This window comes from Rhinatrema bivittatum, chromosome 6, assembly GCF_901001135.1.
Source record: "Rhinatrema bivittatum chromosome 6, aRhiBiv1.1, whole genome shotgun sequence".
NCBI classification, from domain to species: domain Eukaryota; kingdom Metazoa; phylum Chordata; class Amphibia; order Gymnophiona; family Rhinatrematidae; genus Rhinatrema; species Rhinatrema bivittatum.
In genome coordinates, this window is record NC_042620.1 from 1,590,402 (window position 1) to 1,613,030 (window position 22,629).

Here is a 22,629-nt window from a genome sequence, read left to right on the forward strand (position 1 = left end):
GGCTTGCCGCGTGCGCGGGTCTCGCGCGACGGCGTTTGTGCAAATTGTGTGACCGGCGGCGAGGGTCCGTCGCAGGGCACTCGGGGGAGTCGCCCTCGGGCGCAGCGGTTGCCGGCGCGCGCGGGGAACTTGCAGGCCAGCGGTTCTGAGCTGTTCCCGCTTAGCGCGGGAACGACGGCCATCTTGGAGGCAGTCAGGGACGCCACGAGGAAGGCGGCCGGTAATGGCGGCCAGCCTCCCCCGCTATCACCGCAGCTACAGGCCCCCGGGGGGATTGGACTCGACGGCGGACCGGAGTATGGAGGAGGCCTCCTCTGATTCAGAGGCCTCGTTTTCAGCGGATTTCACTCTTCTGCTGCGCAAGTTGCTGCAGTACAAAAAATCCAGCAAGAAGCCTAGGAAGTCGAGGGCCCCGGGGGGCTCAGAGGAGCGCTCTCAGCCCCGGAAGAGGACTACTCGGGATTGGGCACAGAAAGGCCCGTCGAGGGAGAAGCGGCAGCTGCGGGGCGCTCCGCAAGACTCGGACACGGTGTCCACCTCCTCAGAGGGAGAGGATTCGTCCTCGGGGGCCCCAGGAGGGCCGAAAGGACAGGAAGATGAGGGGCCAGTACAGCCGGGTGCCGGCAAAGGGACTCTGGCGGCGGATGGCGATGACCCGAAAGTGGTTCGCCTATTCCGGAGAGATGAGCTGGCGCCCCTCATCCCGGCCATACTCCAGGAGCTAGGAGTGGAAGCTCCACCGCTGGAGTCCCGGCAGGGGGCCAATATGGATCCGGTGTTACTGGGCCTGGCTGGTCCAACGTTAGCCTTCCCGTTTCATTTCTCAGCGTCCGACATCCTCTTCCGGGAGTGGGATACTCCTGAGCTGGGCCTGAAGGTGAGTAAGGCCATGGACAAGCTCTATCCACTGCCAGAGGAGGCCTTGGAACTTCTTCGCCTTCCACGGGTCGACGCAGCGGTGTCGGCGGTGACGAAGAGGTCTACGATACCCGTCACAGGCGCTACAGCGCTCAAGGATATTCAAGATAGAAAGCTGGAGGTGCAGCTTAAGAAAGTTTTTGAGGTTTCCGCCCTAGGAGTCCGGGCGGCCATTTGCAGTAATTTTGCGCTGCGGGCTGGGCTGCGCTGGGCCCAGAATCTCCAGGCAAACGCTGGTCTCTCTGAGGGGGAGTCGGAGCAGGCGGATCACCTGGAAGCGGTGATCGCTTACAGTGCGGATGCTATGCATGATTTACTGCACGCCCTGCATAGTTTGGATTACAAGAGAACCTTAGCCTTCTACCTGCAGCGCACAGAAGCCCACAGACAGTCCACCCAACTTTTCATTTCTTTTGACAGGACTAGATTGGAGGTTGCTGTTACCAAATAGGCTTTATTCAGTTGGCTAGCAGATTGCATCTCCTCCTGTTATGCCCAGCCGGGCCTGCATCTTGGGGGTCATGTCTAGGCTCATTCTGTCAGAGCTATGGCAACGTCTGTGGCCACTTACAAGCAGTTCCAAGGGAGGAGATCTGCAAGGCTGCGACATGGAGTTCTCTCCACACATTCTCATCCCATTACTATCTGGACAAGGACAGCCGACGTGACGGTAGGTTCAGCCAGTCTGTCCTCCAGAATCTGTTTAAGGTGTAGAACCCAGTTCTCCTCACCTAGGGCCCGTTGTTTGGGTTCAGGCTGTCTCCCCATCTGTTGCTAACAGCATAGTGGTGGTTGTGCCTGTTGGCTCTTGGTTGGTATCTCTTGGTCCCCTTTTGTGTTGGAGAGCAGTCTGTAGCTTGGTATTTACTCATTTGTGAGGACTACCATCCTGCTTGTCCTAGGAGAAAGCAGAGTTGCTTACCTGTAACAGGTGTTCTCCTAGGACAGAGAAAGTTCTTTTTCACTCAACGCACAATTAAACTCTGGAATTTGTTGCCAGAGGATGTGGTTAGTGCAGTTAGTATAGCTGTGTTTAAAAAAGGATTGGATAAGTTCTTGGAGGAGAAGTCCATTACCTGCTATTAAGTTCACTTAGAGAATAGCCACTGCCATTAGCAATGGTTACATGGAACAGACTTAGTTTTTGGGTACTTGCCAGGTTCTTATGGCCTGGATTGGCCACTGTTGGAAACAGGATGCTGGGCTTGATGGACCCTTGGTCTGACCCAGTATGGCAGGTTCTTATTCCTTTCCTAATAATCCCTAGCATTCTATTTGCTTTCTTGGCTGTTGCTGCTGCACACTGAGTAGAAGATTTCAATGTATTTTCAACGATGACACCTAGAGCCTTTTCTTCAGTGGGGACTCTTACTATGAAAACTTGCATTGTGTAGTTATAATTTGAGTTACTCTTCCCTAAGTGCATCATTTTGAACTTGTCTACATTAAATTTAATTTTCCATTTGCATGCCCAGTCTCCCAGTCTTGCAATGTCCTCCTGCAATTTCTCATAGTCCTCTTGTGATTTAACAACTTTGAATAATTTTGTAACATCAGTAAATTTGATCACCTCACACGTTCCCATTTCCAGGTCATTTATAAATATATTAAAAAGCAATGGTCCCAGAACAGATCCCTGAGGCACTCCACTATTCACACTCCTCCATTGGGGAAAATTGACCATTTAGCCCTATTCTCTGTTTCCTGTCTTTTAACCAGATGGCAATCCACAATAGGACACTGCCCCCATCCAATGACTTTCTAATTTCCCAAGAAGTCTCTCATGAGGGACTTTGTGAAATGCTTTGTGGATATCCAGATACACTATATCAGCTGGCTCCTGTCCCATGACTTGTTAAATGTTGCCTACACCTCTTACAGGTCAGGTTGAAAGAAAACTTGCTGCAGGTATTGTACCTTTTCCCCTGGGGTCATAGTTTCTCTTTAGTACAGTTCAGTGTTGCTCATGCTGTATTTCCTTCCCAGGACCCTTATGTGACTCATACATTCTCTTTTGTCTGCAGAGCCTGTTGCAAATTCTGAACCCAGCACTGGAAGAGAATCTGGAGAGGGTGGACAGGGAGAGTAAGGAACCTGTCAAACTTCAATGTTTAAAGTGTAAGACAGAATTCAGCCAGCCCCTAAGGCCTGGGGTGAAGAGTTTCTACATTGGTGAGAACAGCTGGAGTAAATCTGAATGTGCAGAAAGAGATTCTGGTAAGGAAACTATGGACATCATCTTAGGGACTGGATAGAGACATGAGAGAGTTTAGACCCCAATTTCATTAATACAGGCAGAAAGACTAAAAAACATAAGGGAACTTACAGCCCATCTCAACGAATAAGGCAGAGTGACTGAGCAACGTAAGGGAACTTACAGCCCATCTCTGAGTACAGGCGGAGCAACTGAGCAACATAGAGGAGCTTACAGCCCATCTCTGAGTACAGGCGGAGCAACTGAGCAACATAGAGGAGCTTACAGCCCATCTCTGAGTACAGGCGGAGCAACTGAGCAACATAGAGGAGCTTACAGCCCATCTCTGAGTACAGGCGGAGCAACTGAGCAACATAGAGGAGCTTACAGCCCATCTCCATGAATATAGGCGGAGCAACTGAGCAACATAGAGGAGCTTACAGCCCATCTCCATGAATACAGGCAGAGCGACTGAGCAACATAGAGGAGCTTACAGCTTACAGCCCATCTCTGAGTACAGGCGGAGCAGCTGAGCAACGTAAGGGATCTTACAGCCTATCTTCATGAGTACAGGCAGAGCGACTGAGCAACATAAGGGACCTTACAGCCCATCTCCATGAGTACAGGCAGAGCGACTGAGCAACATAAGGGACCTTACAGCCCATCTCCATGAGTACAGGCAGAGCGACTGAGCAACATAGAGGAGCTTACAGCCCATCTTTGAGTACAGGCGGAGTAACTGAGCAACATAGAGGAGCTTACAGCCCATCTCTGAGTACAGGCAGAGCAACTGAGCAACGTAAGGGACCTTACAGCCCATCTCCATGAGTTACAGGCAGAGTGACTGAGCAACATAAGTTTGCATCAAAATACGTGGGACCCTTCCCCATAGCTCGTCAAGTTGGGGAGTGTGGCCTACAATTTAAAATTTCCTCCCACATTCTGGGTGCACGATGTCTTCCACACCTCACTCCTAAAGCCAGCAGTTCTGTCTTGGCTATCCAGACCACCATTCAAACCCACCAACATTACCACGAAGGATACACAATTTGAAGTAAAAAAAAATTCTAGATTCTTTGAGTGTCAGGAACCAACTCCAGTATCTCATTGTGTGAAAAAAGCTATCGGCCCGAAGAGAATTCCTGGGAGCCAGTCTGCAAACTTCAAGCCCCTCAACTTATATATGAGCTCCATCAGTGATTCCCTAGGAAACCCAAGCCCAGAAGACAGGGAAGGGGGACTCTGGAAGGGGATACTGTTATGTTTGCCGGTTACTGCAGGCCACCACGACTGGTTACACTTACCCCTGCAGCCACAGACCTGGGAGCACTGCCACAACACAGCTGGACGCTTTCTGCAACCAGCCTCTTGCCTTTGTCCTTCCGGTGCTGTCCGGTGTGGTCTGCAATGTCGGCGACCGCTGCTCCTTCAGATTCCCCTTAAGCAATTGCAGTGTTTATTAAAGGGGCCACGGCAGGAAAGTCCCTGAGGCGCCCTTTGATGACATCATGGACTTCTCCCTAAGTCTTCACAGGATGCTCCCATGATGCCTCAGCAACTGGTCTCCTGAAATGCCTTTCCTCTTCAGTGCTCATTGCTTGTGTTCCTGAGTTCTGACTTCTTGTCTTGGTCTTGTGTTCCTGTGGCCCTGCCTTGTTCCCGCTTCTTGTCATGTTCCTGTGTTTCTCATGGCTTGCCCCAGTTCTGTCGTGTCCTTCCTTGTCTTGTTTGATCTTTGTGTTTGTGCTGTCTTATAGAAACATAGAAATGATGGCAGAAGAAGACCAAACGGCCCATCCAGTCTGCCCAGCAAGCTTTCGCACTTGCTTTTTTCTCATACTTATCTGTTACTCTTGGCCCTTAGTAACCTTTTGGTTCTATTTCCCTTCCACCCCTGCCATTAATGTAGAGAGCAGTGTTGGAACTGCATCTATGTGTAGTATCAGGCTTAATAAGTTAGGGGTAGTAACTGCCGCAATAAGCAAGCTACACCCATGCTTATTTGTTTTCCCAAACTATGTAATTCAGTCCTTGTTGGTTGTTATCTGTATATAGATCCACTTTTCTTCATTCCCCCTGCCGTTGAAGCAGAGAGCTATGCTGGATATGCATGAAGTATCAGTCTTTCCCCCCTGCCATTGAAGCAGAGAGCTATGCTGGATATGCATGAAGTATCAGTCTTTTCCCCCTGCCATTGAAGCAGAGAGCTATGCTGGATATGCATTGAAAGTGAAGTATCAGTCTTTCTCCCCTGCCGTTGAAGCAGAGAGCTATGCTGGACATGCATTGAAAGTGAAGTATCAGTCTTTCCCCCCTGCCATTGAAGCAGAGAGCTATGCTGGATATGCATGAAGTATCAGTCTTTCCCCCTGCCATTGAAGCAGAGAGCTATGCTGGATATGCATGAAGTATCAGTCTTTCCCCCTGCCATTGAAGCAGAGAGCTATGCTGGATATGCATGAAGTATCAGTCTTTCCCCCTGCCATTGAAGCAGAGAGCTATGCTGGATATGCATGAAGTATCAGTCTTTCTTGGCTTATCTTCCCAGATTCTGACCTAGTCTCGGCTCGGACTTGACCATTCCTTGATTGCCATCGGGACCTGACAACCTGCTTTGGACCCAATCTTACCTTGTCTAATGCCTGCCCCGACCTCTGGCCTGTTGTCTGGGGTCTGCTGCCTGCCCAGACCCTTGCCTGGCCTTGGAATCTTGCGCTCTCAACCGTCCTAGGGGGACCCACCTAACACCTGATGGCTGCCAGAACCCAAGGGCTCAACCTGCGGGGAGGCAGCTGGAATATGCAAAGCTCCAGCCTGTTCCACCACAGGGCACGTCCGCCAGCTGTCAGTGTGGGACTAGTGGGTTCGCCTGCTAGGCAGCACCAACCAGAAGCGTTTCAGTGTTATGGGCTTTTGTTCCAGGAACTTCTCCAAATCCCTTTTAAACTCTTTCTGGTGTTCCACCATTCCTGGTACTGTACAATTCCCGAACCAACAGAGACATCACGTTCACTCCCATTTCTCTACCAAAACTAGTTTACCACCTTTGTATCTTTTCCAAGCATGCTTGCATTTGGAATCAAAGAATGAGCAATCACCTCTGCTGCTTGATTGTTTCCAGGCACCCATCATCGCCTCATCCTTGCTCCGTCACCTTCAGATCATGACCGTTCATCCTTTATTCTGAAAGTGCTAAGAAAATTCTCAGAAGCATTTGGGTTATCCCAGACAACCCTTTCTAGGGTTAAGTTCATAAGCAGGCAATAAAAGATAAATTAATTTAAAAAAAGAAGTTAAAAAAATGTGCTAAGTGCCAAAGGGTTTGCGTTGCATGTGCATGGTGCTTCTTTTTGGTCTGTAGGTTTTGTCTAATATTAGTTGCATTGAAGACATTATCACTCAAAGTGTAAGTGTATTTTTGTCTTGGGATTGTACAGAGGTGTGTATGAAGTGGGGTGAGGGGGGTCTGTGCCTAATTTGTGTCTTCTCTTTATAGCTCTGGCCTATATATGTTATTCATTTAGCAGATAGAGCAAGTTCCTATAATGTGTAGGCTTTAAGCTGCTTTTCCTCAGTGCGAGTTGTGAGAGACTGTGTGAATATGTTGCAGATGTAGGGGTTGATGCATCTTCCAGTGTCTGCCCATCCTGTGCCAGTGATCACGTCGTGCTGCTACCCCCAGATCTGAAGCAGGAAGAACGTTCCAGCACACCTCTGCCGCCTGCAAATGTCGCCTTCCAGGAAGCAGAGACTGTTGGAAATCCTTCGGTCAGTTTTTGAATGGGAATGGGCTCTCATGATCCACCTCTCCAGCCCGCTAACTTTCCCCCTAGCCTATGCTTTCCGGATTCTCCACCCCCTTACATGATTTCCTGATTCTTTTGCCCCCATCATGCATCCCCATCACTCTTACCTCCTGTGCCCCTGATACCTTCTTAGATCTGCTCACACCCCACCATGCAAACCATCTAATCCTCCAGTCCAGTTTTGTGCCTCACACTCATCTCCTTGCTAGCTTAAGCCCTCCTAATTCTGCCCCCCCCCCCACACCTGTCTTATTTTTTTATTTTCCCCGACCCTGCTTCTTTGATTGCCCAGTTCTCCTCAGGCCTCGTAGCCTGTTATCACACCTGATCTTTCTCCCTAGCCCTGCACCCCATGCAGTAATTGCCCATTCCCTGTATGTACCCGGATCAGTCCATACAGCTGGTTTTGCCTCCCCTCCAGCAGATGGAGACAGAGAAATTTTTGACTGACACTGCCAGTTAAGTTGAGATGCCACCTGCAGACTGCCAGTATTTCTCTGTCTCCAGCAGATGGAGGTGCAAATCCCAGCAGTCTGAGTTTCAAAAAAAAAAAAAAAAGAATAGGAAGATCTGGGACCTCTGAAGTCTACAGCTTCCCAGAGGGTTGCTAGGTCCTGGGGGGGACCATGCCCTCTGGTAGTTGAGGCATCCGGGCAGAGGGTCGGAGACCTTGCCGTGCGCCCCCATTCAAGCAGCCGCTAGGGTTGACACTGGGAAGCCCAGTTCACTCACCTGCCAGGGGACAGTAGGAACCTGCAGCTGGGCACTCGATAAAGGGTGTTGAAAAGAAAAAAAAAATTTGTTTTTGCAGGTAGGCTCGGCATGTCCTTGCTCTTGCAGCTCTTGTTTCCATCGGGTCCCCTGCTCTTTTCGGCGCTGCCTTCTTCAGTCTGGGGTTTTGGACCATGCCGCGTGGTGCGGCCTGTGCTGTTTGAGGGGCCGCATGCACACGGTTGCGCATATCGGCCTTTGCTCGGAGTGCCTCCCCAGCAGTGCCTCGGAGGGACCCATCGGAGCAGCTGTTAGGGGGATGCTTGCTTCGGCACGAAGCTTCGGCTTTTTAAGGGCAAGCTGCTGTTTGATAAGGAGTTGGAGGTGATGGTTAAATCCTTGGGGGAGAACAAAGTTCACAGGTTGCCTGAAAATAAGCGCAAGGTGAGGCCTTCCTTTACCTCTCATCCTCTGTTTCAGGGAAATCATAGGTTTCGGGCCTCTAGATAGTCAGGTTCTTTATCCAGACAACCATCGGGCAGGCAACCCTCTTGGAGTCGGCCTTTTCGAGGTCACAGGCCTCGCAGAGAAGGTACTGCCCAGGGCATGGGCAGAGCAAAGCTTTCCCAATGAGGCGAGGCCAGTCCCCTCCTCAGTGCCGCTAATAGGGGGTCGGCTGTGTCTCTTTTACGAGGAGTGGACCAAGATTACATCCGACCAGTGGGTCTTGGATGTGATAAGTCAAGGTTACGCTTTAGCGTTTGCTTGGCCTCAGGGATCGTTTTCTCGTCTCCTCATGCTTTTACCAACCCACTTTTCAATTAGAGTATATTATTGAACAATGTAACCGTAAAATATTGGCACTGCTTGGATAACTTGGAAAACTATCAAACCTTTCGTGCCTAAATGTAAACCGTTGTGATGGTGCACTACTAAATGACGGTATAGAAAAGTTTTTAAATAAAATAAAATAAAAAATAAATACCAGCAAAAGCTGTTAGCCATGCAGGCCACTGTCCGTCTCCTCCAAGAACTGGGGCCATAGTGCCGGCACCCCCCAGCAGATCAGAGGACAGGCAGGTACTCCATCTACTTTGTGGTACCGAAGAAGGCAGGTGCCTTCTGGCCAATCCTCAATTTGAAGAAGGTGAACAGAACTCTTCGGGTGCTGCACTTCTGCATGGAGATGTTGCGGTCAGTAATCGCAGCGGTTCATGGGAGAGTTCCTCGCATCCCTGGACTTGATGGAGGCTTACCTGCACATTGGAATTCGGCTCGACTATCAAAGATTCCTCCGTTTCATGATTCTGAGGGAACACTTCCAGTTTTGCGCTTGCCTTTTGGCCTAGCAACGGCGCCCAGGACCTTTACCAAGGTAATGGTGATGATGGAAGCTGCCCTTCGAAGCACGGAGTTCTGGTGCTCCCTTATTTGGACAACTGGTTGATTCGGGAAAAATCAGAGTCCCTCTGTCAGGAGGCAGTGGATTGAGTCCTGTGCCTCTTGCAGTCCCTGGGGTGGATAGTCAAGTTGGCCACGAATCATTTAGTTCTCTCCCAGACCTTGGAGTTCCTGGGGGCCCTCTTCATCACGAGGTCAGGCAAGATGTTTCTCACCGAGGAGTGGATCCACAAGTTGCAGGCTCAAGTTCGCTTGCTGTTGACCATGCGCATTCCCAGAGTCTGGGATTATCTGAAGATTCTTGAATTGATGGCATCAATCCTGGACTTAGTCCCATGGGCCTTTGCTCATATGAGGCCTCTTCAGTCAGCTTTGCTATCCCATTGGGATCCAATCTCCGAGCAGTTTCAGCTTCCGCTTACAGAATCTGCGCGGTCCAGTCTCACCTGGTGGCTCACCCCAAACAGGCTTCGCAGGGGAGTAGACCTGGAGGTTCCCTCTTGGATAGTAGTGACCACGGAAGCCAGTCTTTCCAGTTGGGGTGCGATCTGCCAATGCAAATCAGTCCAGGACCAATGGTCAAAGATGGAGTCCTCGTGATCAATCAATTGGTTGGAGACCAGGGCCATGCGCCTTGCTCTTCAGGCTCTCCTTCCCCTGGTGCGGGGCCATCCGGTAAGGGTCCTGTCGGACAATGCGACAACAGTGGCTTACATAAATCACCAGGGAGGCACCAAGAGCAGAGCAGTAGCCCTGGAAGCCCGGGAATTGATCATTTGGGTGGAACTGCATCTGGAAAGGATAGCACTCTCTCATATTGTGGGCGCGGACAATGTTCAGGCATACTTCCTGAGTCGGCACCAACTGGATCCCGGAGAGTGGGTGCTGTCTGAGGACACCTTTCTCCTTATATGCAGGAGGTGAAGCCACCCCTGCATGGATCTGATGGCAACCTTTCGCAATGCCAAGGCACCAAGGTTCTTCAGTCAGCGTCAGGAGATGAGCGCAGAAGGGGTGGACACTCTAGTCATCCCTTGGTCATTGGATGTACTGCTATACATGTTCCCACCGTGGCCGCTAATCTGCAAGGTGTTGCGCAGAGTAGAGGTCCACCGAGGAGACCTAATCCTCGTAGCGCCGGAATGGCCGAAGCAGCTGTGGTCTGCAGACCTGGTAAACAGTGGACGGTCCATTAAAGTTTCCGCTTGCCGGATCTCCTCCAACAAGGTCCCGTGTGTTTGTAAGGGGCAGATCGCTTTTGTCTAGCGGCATAGCTTTTGAGAGGAACACTTAAGGAGTAAGGGTTATTCGGATGCGGTGGTTGCTACCCTTTTGCAGTCCAGAAAGACCTCTACCTCCCTGGCATATGTCAGGGTGTGGGGTGTTTTTGAGTCTTGGTGCGTGGAACGCAAGGTGGTCCCCACTCGTGCCTCCGTAGGCGATGTCTTGGCCTTTTTTCAAGCTGATCTGGCCAAAGGTTTATCCTTTAATTCCCTGAGGGTTCAGGTGGCAGCTCTGGGTTGTTTTCAGGGTAAGATACGCAGCGTTCGCTTGGCTTCTTATGTTCTTATGGCAGCGCACCCTGACGTCGTGTGCTACCTGTGGGGAGTTAAACATCTGGGTCCACCCGTCCGGAATCCCTGTCCTTCCTGGAGTCTCAGTCTGGTGTTGCGGGCCATGTGCACGTCGCCATTTGAGCCTTTGAAATGGATGACGCTGAAGGATCTTACTTTGAAAGATGTTCCTGGTGGCTATCTCATCAACTCGTCGGGTATCGGAACTTCAGGTCTTATCCTGCAGAGAGCCCTTCTTGAGGATTTCTGGTTCCGGAGTGTCCTTGAGAACTGTTTCTTTCTTTTTGCCTAAGGTTGTGTCATCTTTTCATTTGAATCAGTCTGTGGAGCTCCCTTCCTTCCTGGTTCCGGGCCCTTCCACCCCTCAGTCCAGAGATTTATCTTGATTGGATGTGTGACTGGCTCTGTTACGTTTCTTGGAGGTAACTAACGTTTTTGCCTGTCAGATCACCTTTTTGTACTGTGGAGTGGCCCCAGGAGGGGGCAGAAGGCTTCTAGGGCCACTATTGCTCGGTGGTGGAAGGGAGGCTATCAGCTCTGCGTACATCGCCAAAAGGCGGCTGGGGCCTAGTGGGCTTCATGCTCATTCTAACTGTATCGCAAGCGGCCTCTTGGGCTGAGTGTCAACAAGTTTCACCACAGAAAATCTGTAGGGCAGCCACTTGGAAATCTTTGCACACTTTTGCCAGACATTACCGTCTGGACATTTATTTATTTATTTATTTATTTAACATTTCTTATATACCGATATCCGTTCGCACATCGTATCGGTTCACAGTGAACATAAAACTTTGGGCATTGCCCTTACATATAACAAATAAAGATGGTGAACTCAGTAACATATAGATAATCTTCGGGAGGAGCCCTTAGATATAACAAGCATCAATGGGGAGATGCTGATTATAATAATTATAACTAGAACTATATACATGAAAGTGCACAGTACAGAATCAGCAGACATAAAGGCGTTCATACCAGGATATCAATCTAACAATTCACATGGGGGTTTATGTAATAGGGGGTGAAATGGAGTAGGCTTGCCGAAAGAGCCAGGTTTTAAGTTTCTTTTTGAAAATGGGGATATAAGTCTCTATTCGAATATCATGGGGCAGTGAGTTCCATAAGGTGGGTGCGGCAAGAGAGAAGGCTCTGTTAATAGTAGAGGAGAGTTTAAAAGATTTGATAGAATGGGCATGGAGTGTTCCTTGGAGTGCTGGGCGGGTGGGTCTATTGGAGGAACGGGGTGAGATGGGGGGGTTAATCCAGTTCAGGTTAGAATTTACTAGACTCTTATGAATGATCGAGAGTGTTTTGTAAAGAATTCGTGGACTGTATAGGGAGCAGTGTAGTTGAATAAGTGTGGGGGTGATTGTGGTCTCTTTTTTTTTGTGTTTGACAATATCCGAGCGGAGGCATTTTGTAGGAGTTGAAGGGGCTTGGTGTGTGATGCAGGAATGCCGAGTAAGAGTGCATTACAGTAGTCGAGCTTCGATAGAATAATAGCCTGGAGGACTGTGCGGAAATCGTTGAAGTGTAGTAGGGATCTGAGTTTCTTTATTGTTTGAAGTTTAAAATAGCAATCCTTTATTATGGATTTGATGAATGGTTTGAATGAGAGGTGATTATCAATAGTAGCTCCTAAGTTGCGAGTGTGCGAAGGGAAGTTGGTAGCTGAGTAAGCAAGAGGGATGTCAGGGAGTGGTTGTCTATTCGATATGATTAAAAGCTCAGTCTTGTTAGAGTTGAGAGCAAGGTGCATGTCCTTTAGGAGTTGGTTGATTGAGGAAAGACAGGATTCCCAGCTATGTAAAGCAGTTTGGATGGAGTCAGAGAATGGGAAAATGAGCTGAACGTCGTCAGCATAAATAAAATGTTTGATATGCAGGTTAGTGAGAAGCGTGGTCAGGGGAAGCATGTATATATTAAAAAGCGTAGATGAGAGTGAGGAACCTTGGGGTACACCTTGGGGAAGACTGATGGGCTCAGATTCATTATTGTCCATTGAGACAGTGAAAGAGCGATTCTGGAGATAAGATTGAATCCAATCAATGGCCTTGCCTGTGATCCCAATATTCTGAGAATGTTGAGTAGGACATCGTGATTGACTGTGTCAAACGCAGCTGAGATGTCAAGTAATGCGATGAGATAGGAGGATCCTGAGTCGATTCCTTTGATAAGGGTATCGTGTAGGGAGAGGAGCAGAGCTTCAGTGCTTAAGTGTTTCCTGAAACCATATTGGGTGGAAGGGAGGATGTTGTTCTGTTCAAGGTGATCGGATAGACGTGAGTTCACTAGCTTTTCAAGAACTTTAGCTAGGAGGGGTAGATTGGACACCGGTCTGTAATTAGAAAGAGTGTTAGGGTCAAGGTTGGATTTTTTAAGTAGAGGTTTCACAATTGCTTGTTTCAGAAAGTCTGGGACGGTGCCATGCTCTAGTGAACAGTTGAGAATATTTGAGAGGGGTTTGGCGATCACATTGTGTATGGATAGTAGGAGTTTAGAGGGGATGGTTTCAGAGGGGTGAGTGGATGGTTTCATTTTCTTTAGTATGTTCTCCACTTCTAGGGAGGAAGCGGACTCAAACAATGAAAGGGAGACTGGAGAGTTGATATTGGGAAGACAGATATTGAGGTTATTGTGCGAAAACTGTGCTGTGATGGAAGATACCTTGTTTTTAAAAAATAGAGCTAGTTCGTTGCAACGATTTGTGGAGGAGTTAGCTAGTTGTTGTGTGTGTATGGGAGAGGTCAGGTCAGCAACCATGGTGAAAAGGGCCTTGGGGTTGTATTGCAGACCATTTATTTTTTTTGGCGTAGTAATCCCGTTTGGAATGCAGGATGGAATTTCTATATTCATGCATGCGTTGATAGTAGAGGGTTTTGGTGGCAGGGGATTGGTGTTTGCGCCAGGACCTTTCGGAGGCTCTGAGTAGGGTTTTGAGATTTCTGAGGAGAGGTGTGTACCAAGGTTTTCTATTTTTGCGATTGGGATTGATAGTCTTTGTTACTAGGGGGCAATGATTATTGGCAATGCTGAGCGTACAGTTCACCCAGGAGGAGAATGCATTATCTGGGGATGAAAGGTCAATGTGTTTGTCTATGTCTGAGCATGCAAGAGTGATGGTTTCTACATCACAGGGTTTGCGAAATTTGAAGGATATGGGTTGACGGGGCGCAGACAAAGAGCTTTGAGGAAGTGAAAGAAAGGTCTTGATCAGGGAGTGATCAGACCATGGTACTGGTGTACACAATGGTGGACTGTTCACACTGATGGAGGAGTTGATGAAGATCAAGTCAAGGGTGTGGCCAGCTTTGTGTGTGGGGGAGTTTACTATCTGTTGGAAGCCCATAGCTTCGAGTGAGGACAGGAAAGCTTCACAGGCGGGTGACTGTGGTGAGGTATCCACGTGCAAATTGAAATCTCCTAGGAGGATCGTGGGAAGGTCAGGTGATAGTGCGTTTGCGAAGAATTCGATAAGGGGTGATGAATCTTTCTCGAGTAGACCAGGGGGGGTATAGATGAGACATAGTTGGAGTGATTTTGACTTGAAGAAGCCAATTTCATATTGATGTGGTATGTCACATTTATGGGCCAAGAGCTGGAGGTCTTTTTTTACAGCTAGGAGTAAACCGCCTCCTCTCTTCTTTTTCCTTGGGATTGAGAAAATATCATAGATATCTACGGGTAATTGGTTGATAAGGGGGGTGTCCTGTTGTTTGAACCAGGTTTCAGTGATAGCGCATATTTCAGGATTAGAGTCTGTGAGAATGTCTTGTAGAAGATGGGTTTTCTTTTGAAGAGATTGTGCATTAAATAGGATGATGGACATAAGAGATAGGCTAATGGCTTGAGTGCGAGTGATAGTGTGTATGGGGATGAGTCTTCTGTTTTTTTTGAGGGGTTTTGTGGTGTGTGGTTTGCTGCGTGGATAAAAGGTGGTTGTATGGGTGGATTTCTGTTTGATATGTTACGGTACAATGTCCAAGGAAAGGAGGCATTGTTGCACGGTGGTGTAAAGCTAGTAACAGGGTTAGGGGGGGTACAGGAGTGATGGCAAAAAATATGGCAAAACAACGAGGAGCAAACATACAGGTACATATAAAAAGGTAGGGTATCAGTATGTTTGCAAAACAACAATGCGGTAGGGATATGCAAATGACAAAGCAGGCTAAAGTAGTAGTGAGTAGCAAGACTAGCGGTGATGGTCTTGGAGAGGCCAATTCAAATGTTAAGCTGAGTAACGGGGGGGGAATGGGGATAGGGGGGGTTAGGAGGGTAGGGTAGTGTATAGCTTTAGCAGAGAGATGGTATAAATTTCATAGCTATATCGTTAATGGCTCATACATACAGCAGGCTTGGGTACTTCACCAGAATCATTTTGGGCTGGTCGTCTGGGAATTGGTGCTGGGCAGGAACGATGGTAGTTGGAGCCGGTTAGGTGCCGCATGGACACAAATTATATTTCCTTCTTGGGTGCCTAATGGGGCTGCTCGAAGGGGCGCTCAAAGGGGCAGGCCCCTTTGACGCGCTCCTTAGGCGCGTGACGCTCGGCGCGTGACGCTCGGCGCGTGACGCCTAGAAAATAGATTGAGTTTTATAGAGGAACAGTCTCCTTAGTCGCTCTTCTCGGACGTCATCGGGCGTGCGACTGACTCGTGGCGGCTATGGGAAGCAAGGGGAGGCCTGCTGAAGGTAAGTAAAAATCGGGTGCTTGGTCGCGTCGAAAAGCCAGGTGTGCGGTGCTGTTGGAGGTAGGGCGAGAAATTAAGGCCTTACCCCGATGGGTCCTGTGCCGGCTGCGCGGCCCTTCTCCCAGCGCCGGCTGCGCGGCCCTTCTCCCAGCGCCTACAGGATCGTGCTCGGGTCAGCTCCACGGACGGGACGCAGGCGAAAGGGCGATTTTAGCTGATGCGGCTCTTTAAATCCCCCGCCTTAGTCGCTCTTCTCGGACGTCATCGGGCGTGCGACTGACTCGTGGCGGCCCGATGGGTCCTGCGCCGGCTGCGCAGCCCTTCTCCCAGCGCCTACAGGATCGTGCTCGGTCAGCTCCACGGACGGGACGCAGGCGAAAGGGCGCAGGCTTCAGGTTTTGGCGACAGTGTGCTTCGAGTGGGACTCTCTGGTCCTACCCAGGGTGAGAAAGCTTTGGTACATCCCAGCTGTCTTGACTGATCCGGGTATGAACAGGGAAAGAACATAAGAAATTGCCATGCTGGGTCAGACCAAGGGTCCATCAAGCCCAGCATCCTGTTTCCAACAGAGGCCAAACCAGGCCACAAGAACCTGGCAATTACCCAAACACTAAGAAGAACCCATGCTACTGATGCAATTAATAGCAGTGGCTATTCCCTAAGTAAACTTGATTAATAGCCGTTAATGGACTTCTCCTCCAAGAACTTATCCTAACCTTTTTTGAACCCAGCTACACTAACTGCACTAACCACATCCTCTGGCAACAAATTCCAGAGATTTATTGTGCGTTGAGTGAAAAAGAATTTTCTCCGATTAGTCTTATATGTTACTTGCTAACTTCATGGAATGCCCCCTTGTCCTTCTATTATTCAAAAGTGTAAATAATTTATTCACATCTACTCGTTCAAGACCTCTCATAATCTTAAAGACCCCTCAGCCGACTCTTCTCCAAGCTGAACAGCCCTAACCTCTTCAACCTTTCCTCATAGGGGAGCTGTTCCATCCCCTTCATCATTTTGATCGCCCTTCTCTGTACCTTCTCCATCGCAACTATATCTTTTTTGAGATGCAGCGACCAGAATTGTACACAGTATTCCAGGTGCGGTCTCACCATGGAGCGATACAGAGGCATCATGACATTTTCAGTTTTATTAACCATTCCCTTCTTAATAATTCTTAATAATTCCTAAAATTCTGTTTGCTTTTTTGACTGCTGCAACACACTGAGCCGACGATTTTAAAGTGTTATCCACTATGATGCCTAGATTTATTTCCTGGGTGGTAGCTCCTAATATGGAACCTAACATCGTGTAACTACAGCAAGGGTTATTTTTCCCTATATTGAATCATGTATCTGAACAACTGCGGCACCCTCTGGTTAAAGTACAATCCATTTCGATTTTATTTATGTGCCTATTTGTAAACCGTTGTGATGGTATATCACTAAACGACGGTATAGAAAAGTTTTTAAATAAATAAATATATGCAACACCTTGCACTTGTCCACATTAAATTTCATCTGCCATTTGGATGCCCAATCTTCCAGTCTTGCAAGGTCCTCCTGTAATGTATCACAATCCGCTTGTGATTTAACTACTCTGAATAATTTTGAATCATCTGCAAATTTGATAACCTCACTCGTCGTATTCCTTTCCAGATCATTTATATTTATATTGAAAAGCACCGGTCCAAGTACAGATCCCTGAGGCACTCCACTGTTTACCCTTTTCCACTGAGAAAATTGACCATTTAATCCTACTCTCTGTTTCCTGTCTTTTAGCCAGTTTGCAATCCACGAAAGGACATCGCCACCTATCCCATGACTTTTTACTTTTCCTAGAAGCCTCTCATGAGGGACTTTGTCAAACACCTTCTGAAAATTCAAATACACTACATCTACCGGTTCACCTTTATCCACATGTTTATTAACCCCTTCAAAAAATGAAGCAGATTTGTGAGGCAAGACTTGCCCTGGGTAAAGCCATGCTGACTTTGTTCCATTAAACCATGTCTTTCTATATGTTTTGTGATTTTGATCTTGAGAATAGTTTCCATTATTTTTCCCGGCACTGAAGTCAGGCTGCTAATTTTCGTTCCTGTAATACCACTGATCAGTCCAGACTCCCGCCTTTGTAAGAACATGTAGTTGAGAGTACAGCTCGATCAGTGTTTGGTTTCAAGTTCTGGTCCCGCGCAGGTGTGTTGTGCGGGCAAGAGTTCTTACTCAATATACAAGGTTTCTTCTTCCCTCTGCTCATTTGGGGAGAAATTGTACATACCGTGTTTCTCTGAAAATAAGACAAGTCTTATATTATTTTTAGCTCCGAAAAAAAGGTTAGAGCTTATTTTCAGGGGCTGTCTTTTTTTTTTTCGTTATCGGCCCGCTGCGGGAAATTTCGTTTTCCCGCAATTCGGGCCAATTTTATTTCAGCTACCTCCTGAAACCATATCCGAAACCCGCCCCAACCCATTACCGTACAACAGGGTTGTAAAAAAAAACAAAAAAACAAAAAAACCCAAACCCACCCCAACCCTTCAAATTTAATTAATTGGCCGACCTTTGTCACAAGATAGAAGCAATGGACGGCCGGCGCGGGCCATCCATTGCTCCTACCATGTGACAGGCTGACCAATGGCACCGATAGCCCCTGTCACACGGTAAGGACAAAGGGCCTTCTGCGCCATTTTGATTAGTGGCAGCCGATGGCCCGAGAGGGGGAGATCGCTCCCGGGACCCCGCTGGACCACCAGGGACTTTCGGTATGTCTTGGGGGGGGGGGGGGTAGGGCAACTGTGCATCCACCTATAACTAGGGCTTATTTTTGGAGTAGGGCTTATATTTCAAGCCCACTCCAAAAATCCTGAAAACTCAAGCTAGGGCTTATTTTGGGGGAAACACGGTAGTCAGTGTGGTTGTTTTTTGCTATTAATCTGACTTGAGTACAGTTCAATACTGGCAGACTGCAGGTGGCACCTCAGCTTAAGTGGCAGTGTCAGTCAAAAACTTCTCTGTCTCCATCTGCTGGAGGGGAGGCAAAACCAGCTGACTGGACTGATCCGTGGTACTACAGGAAGGAAAATTAGCAGGTAAGAACCAATTTTCCCGTCCTCCTAGGGCCTATAGCACCCCTCTTCCCTGGGCTCATTTAGAACCTGGAGCCCCCCTCCATGTTTTCCCATCCCTGTGCCCCCTCTGCTCTCCTGTTATCACTTCACTCTGAATTTCTGGTGTTTGCCTGGCATTTGAGGTGTCCTCTCTGGGCCTTGTGAATCTGTTAGACTTGGAGCATGCCTGGTGTTTGGGGTGTCCTCTGTGGGCACTGTCTGTCTCATACCATCGTGGTCTCACGGGTGAAAGCATGAAGTCTGCTTTGCTGCTATCTGATGTCTCTTTTCATTCTTTAATATTTTGGTAGCTTTCTAAATTGGGAGGTAGTAGCTTGCAGGCCTTCAAACTGACATGTAAACTGATTTTCAAAGTATGAGTGTGAGATTTTAAAATTAAATCCCTCATGTACTTCAGCTGACCCAACCTGACCCCATCACTGGCACCGCTCCTCGTCTTGCCCTTACGGGATGGGGAGCAGAATTTTCAAAGGAATATTTTCCATGTGTCATCTCTAGTTTGCCCTGGAAATGCCTGTGAAAATTGCCTCCATAATCTTTCATTGATCCAATATGAGCAGTTTCCAGACGGTGCTGGTGTATTGTGGCTTTCAAATGGATGCGATGGGACAATGAAGTTCCACGGAAGGAGCCTGAAGAGTCCGCCCTTTTTTCTAGGAGCAGGACAGAAATATTAATCTCTGATCGGGGTTCAGGCCTGTTGGCAGGAAACATGGATTCTCCAGACTCCTGGGTTTTACCTCCCTTCCAACAGATGGAGACAGAAAGTTTCGCTGGCACTGGCTTGTGACCTTGTGTGCCACCTGCAGTCCCTCAGTATTTCTCTGTCTCCAGCAGACGGTGGTGGTGCAGAACCTGCAGTCTGAAAATTAGTTTAAAAAAAAGAAAAAGTGTAGTTTAGGATTTGGAGAGAAGAGTTCCTCCTAGAAGGTTTGGCAGGTCCTGGTGGGTCCATCCCTTCTGCTTTTGAGGTGGACAAGTAGGGGTTGGAAACCCTTTTTGGCTTGTTCTTTTTGCTGCTGGGGGTGGAAAACTTGTCATGCCAGCTCCCACCCCCTGCCAGGAGGATGTCTGGTGCCTGCTGCCCAGCTTCAGGGAAATGCTTTAAAGGTTTTTTTAAAGCTTTGAAGCTTAAAAAAAAGTTTCCTTTTTTCTTGTCATGTCATGTTTATTCTGTGGGACAGATCACAGGTTCATTCCGTGGGACAGATCACAGGTGGCAGGTGAAGGGCTGTGTTTCCTCAGCGTCCTCTGAGCGGCGGTCGAGGCGCATGTGAGCAACCCGGCGGGAGCCATGCTATGCAGCAGCCGGTGCTCAGTGTGTGGGGAGACGCGCATACAACTGTCTCAAACCGGCCTGTGTTCCCGCTGCCTCTTTGGAGGAGAGAGCAGCTCGGCAACACTTGTGAGAGTGTCAGGGAGGCATCAGAACACCGCGGGGATCATGGGTGATACCGATGCAGCTGCCTTCCCAGGAGCAAAAATTAGCAGGTAAGAACGGAATACCTTCCCATTCCCCCACAGATATGGGGACAATGGATCCCAGCATCCATAAACAGTTGATGGTCTCCCAAGCCATCTGTCTTTTGTTTGCGTAAGCGCAAGGAGACACAATAAACAAGTCCTTTAGCGGGTGAGCAAACTCTAAAGCGTAACCTTGTCTTATCACACTTAGGACCCATTGGTCCAGCGTGATCTTGGCCCACTCCTCGAATTAAAGAATCAACCGAACCCCTAAGGCTGCACCAAGGAGTGGACTGGCCTCAATTCATTGGAATGAATTTCCAATTCATCTGAAGGCGAGGCTGCGTGGAGAAGGAAACTTTGCCGCCCTTCGGCTTATCCTTTGGCAACTTATGGCACTTATTCTCACACAGATACTTCACAAGCTCCTCTAAGTCTCTGCAAAAAAACAGTTTCCCCTTAAAGGGTAAGGCCCCTAGATGAGACTGAGACCAAACGTCCGCCGACGAGTTCCGGAACCAAAGGAGCTGTCTGACCAAGACCACAGACAGACATTTATTTATTTGTTTGTAGCTTTTATATACAGACATTCGTTTAGTAACATCACATCGGTTTACAATTAACGGAACATCTAGCAACGAGCGAGACAGGAATGGTTGTCTTTTCATAACAGCCAACACCAAGGCATCCACCTTTGGCAGTCGCAACAATTCTAATGTGTCCTCCGGTAATGGCTATAACTTGTTCATTGCTTTACTAACTTTCAAATCGGTGTCTGGAGTCTTCCACTCCCAAAGCTCTAGCTTCTTTATAGACTTATGGATAAGGAAAGCCTTTGCCAGACCTTTAAAGCCCTCCATGACTGGGTCCACCTCTTCATGATCAGATTCTTCTCATGGAGCCTTAATTCCCAGCTCCTTAAGTACACAGGGAATCATGGGCCACAATTCTTCCCTGTGGAAAAGATGAACCAATTTAGGGTCGTCTCCTTCCACAGTTGGGGCTCGGCCCCGCTCTTCATCCGGATCTTGTCGATCTGGAGAAGAATCTAGCTCTGGGAGGTCCTCTGCCAGAGACTCCCATTCATCAGACTCTTCCAAGGGCTTGTTTGCAGCTTTCGAATGCATAGCCTGACTCAGGACTCACTGAACACTGGTCACCACATTGGCTGTGGACCTGTGGGCCCTCCTGCCTGGAAAGGCGGCATTCTGTGGCCTTCCTGGCGAGATATGCCTTGTAGAGCAGTAGCACAAAATCAGTAGAAAAACCTGTTGTATCCTCAGGATCCTCCCCTAGGAGGTCCTCCTCCTCAGACAGAGGTTCCAGGGCCCCCTTGGGTCTCTGATTAGCCGGGGAGCAGTGGAGAGAGGAATCTCTCTCCTCCTGCAGTTTCCTTTGTCTGTCCTCCCTACCAGGAGTGAGGAAGCAGAAGGCTAATACGGGCTAAACCTTTCAGGTGCTTGTCTCCATGTTTTACTATAATTAAAATGTTCTCTTACCAGAACCAGACAGACAGGAGGAGCTACACATGAAGCCAATTTGTCAAATTTAGTAAAATTATTTCAATAGCCTGCAAATATCTTCATGCATACAAAATTGACCTCACTTAGTGTTCAATAGTTTATTGTTAGCTCCTTCTTCCTGGGAAGAGAATGCTACAAGTTACAAGATATCCCTGTGCATTTCTCTCCAAAGTACATCTTTCCAATAGGTTCCTTTTATTTGTGTGGGTACGCGACAGCCAGCACATTTGTTATTGGTCAGTCCTTTGTTACATTCCCAGTGTCCAGCCTGCATCTGTTCACACCTGTTCTTCTATTGCTAACCATATCCTCTCTTCTTCCTTTGTTCTTTAGTGTCACTCCTTTCTGGAAAAAACTATTTTATATCCCCCTTTCCTGCGGGCACAGAATTCAAATCCTGTCCCCCACAGTGCATATTGAAATACTCTGGCTGCCAACTCAGAGCACGTGTCCTACAGGCCAACCTCAGTGTTCAATATGTTGCTGCTATTATTTTTTATGCATGTATGTTCTGTCCACCAGTGTCTTTCTGTCCAGTGAAACAGAGCTGGCCAGGCCCTACCACACAAGGATCGGTCATTCTTTGGAATATTACAGCTGTACTGGGTTCCCACAGCTGTGCATATTTCTTCAAAGCGGCATCCTAGGCCGAATATCAGCAAATGTCGCCACAAGATTTTTGCAGGGAAGTCATTGCACCCTTTCACGAGACATTATCATTTGGATGTCCAGGCTCCAGATGCCATGGGCTTTGGTAAGTGTGTGCTTCAAGCGAGACTCTCGCAGTCCCACCCTGTTTAGGGAAGCTTGGGTACGTCCCAGGAGTCTGGACTGATCTGGTTACTTACAGAGAAAGGAAAATTGGTTCTTACCTGCTAATCTTCGTTCCTGTAGTACTACGGATCAGTCCAGACTCCTGCCTAGTTGGGGTGAAGAGGCTTGAGGTCCGCTGGATCTGTTAGTGTAAATAGACTGAAGACTGGAACAGGGCTTCATTTTCGTTTCTCCTGTGGCTAGCGTTGGAAAGGACTGTTCCCCATTAGGGGGGTTTCCACATCCTTCTGCTCGTTCAGGGGGACATGTTATGCAGGGATGTGTTTGATTATGTTCAGTGGTATTTTGGCCTGGGTACAGGTCAATACTGAGGGACTGCAGGTGGCACAGCAAGTTATATGCCAGTGTCAGTAAAACTTTCTCTGTCTCCATCTGCTGACAGGGAG

General features: G+C 48.3%; 1 protein-coding gene across 2 annotated transcripts in view; it reads left to right on the forward strand.

Moving 5' to 3' along the window:
- STK11IP (serine/threonine kinase 11 interacting protein) overlaps positions 1-22,629 on the forward strand; it is a 272,418-nt gene that overhangs the window by 143,059 nt on the left and 106,730 nt on the right. For both annotated transcript variants that reach the window (XM_029604968.1, XM_029604969.1), the window contains exons 17-18: positions 2,943-3,135; positions 6,723-6,880. In XM_029604968.1, coding sequence (XP_029460828.1) covers positions 2,943-3,135; positions 6,723-6,880 — 351 coding nt within the window. The remainder of the gene's footprint in view (positions 1-2,942; positions 3,136-6,722; positions 6,881-22,629) is intronic.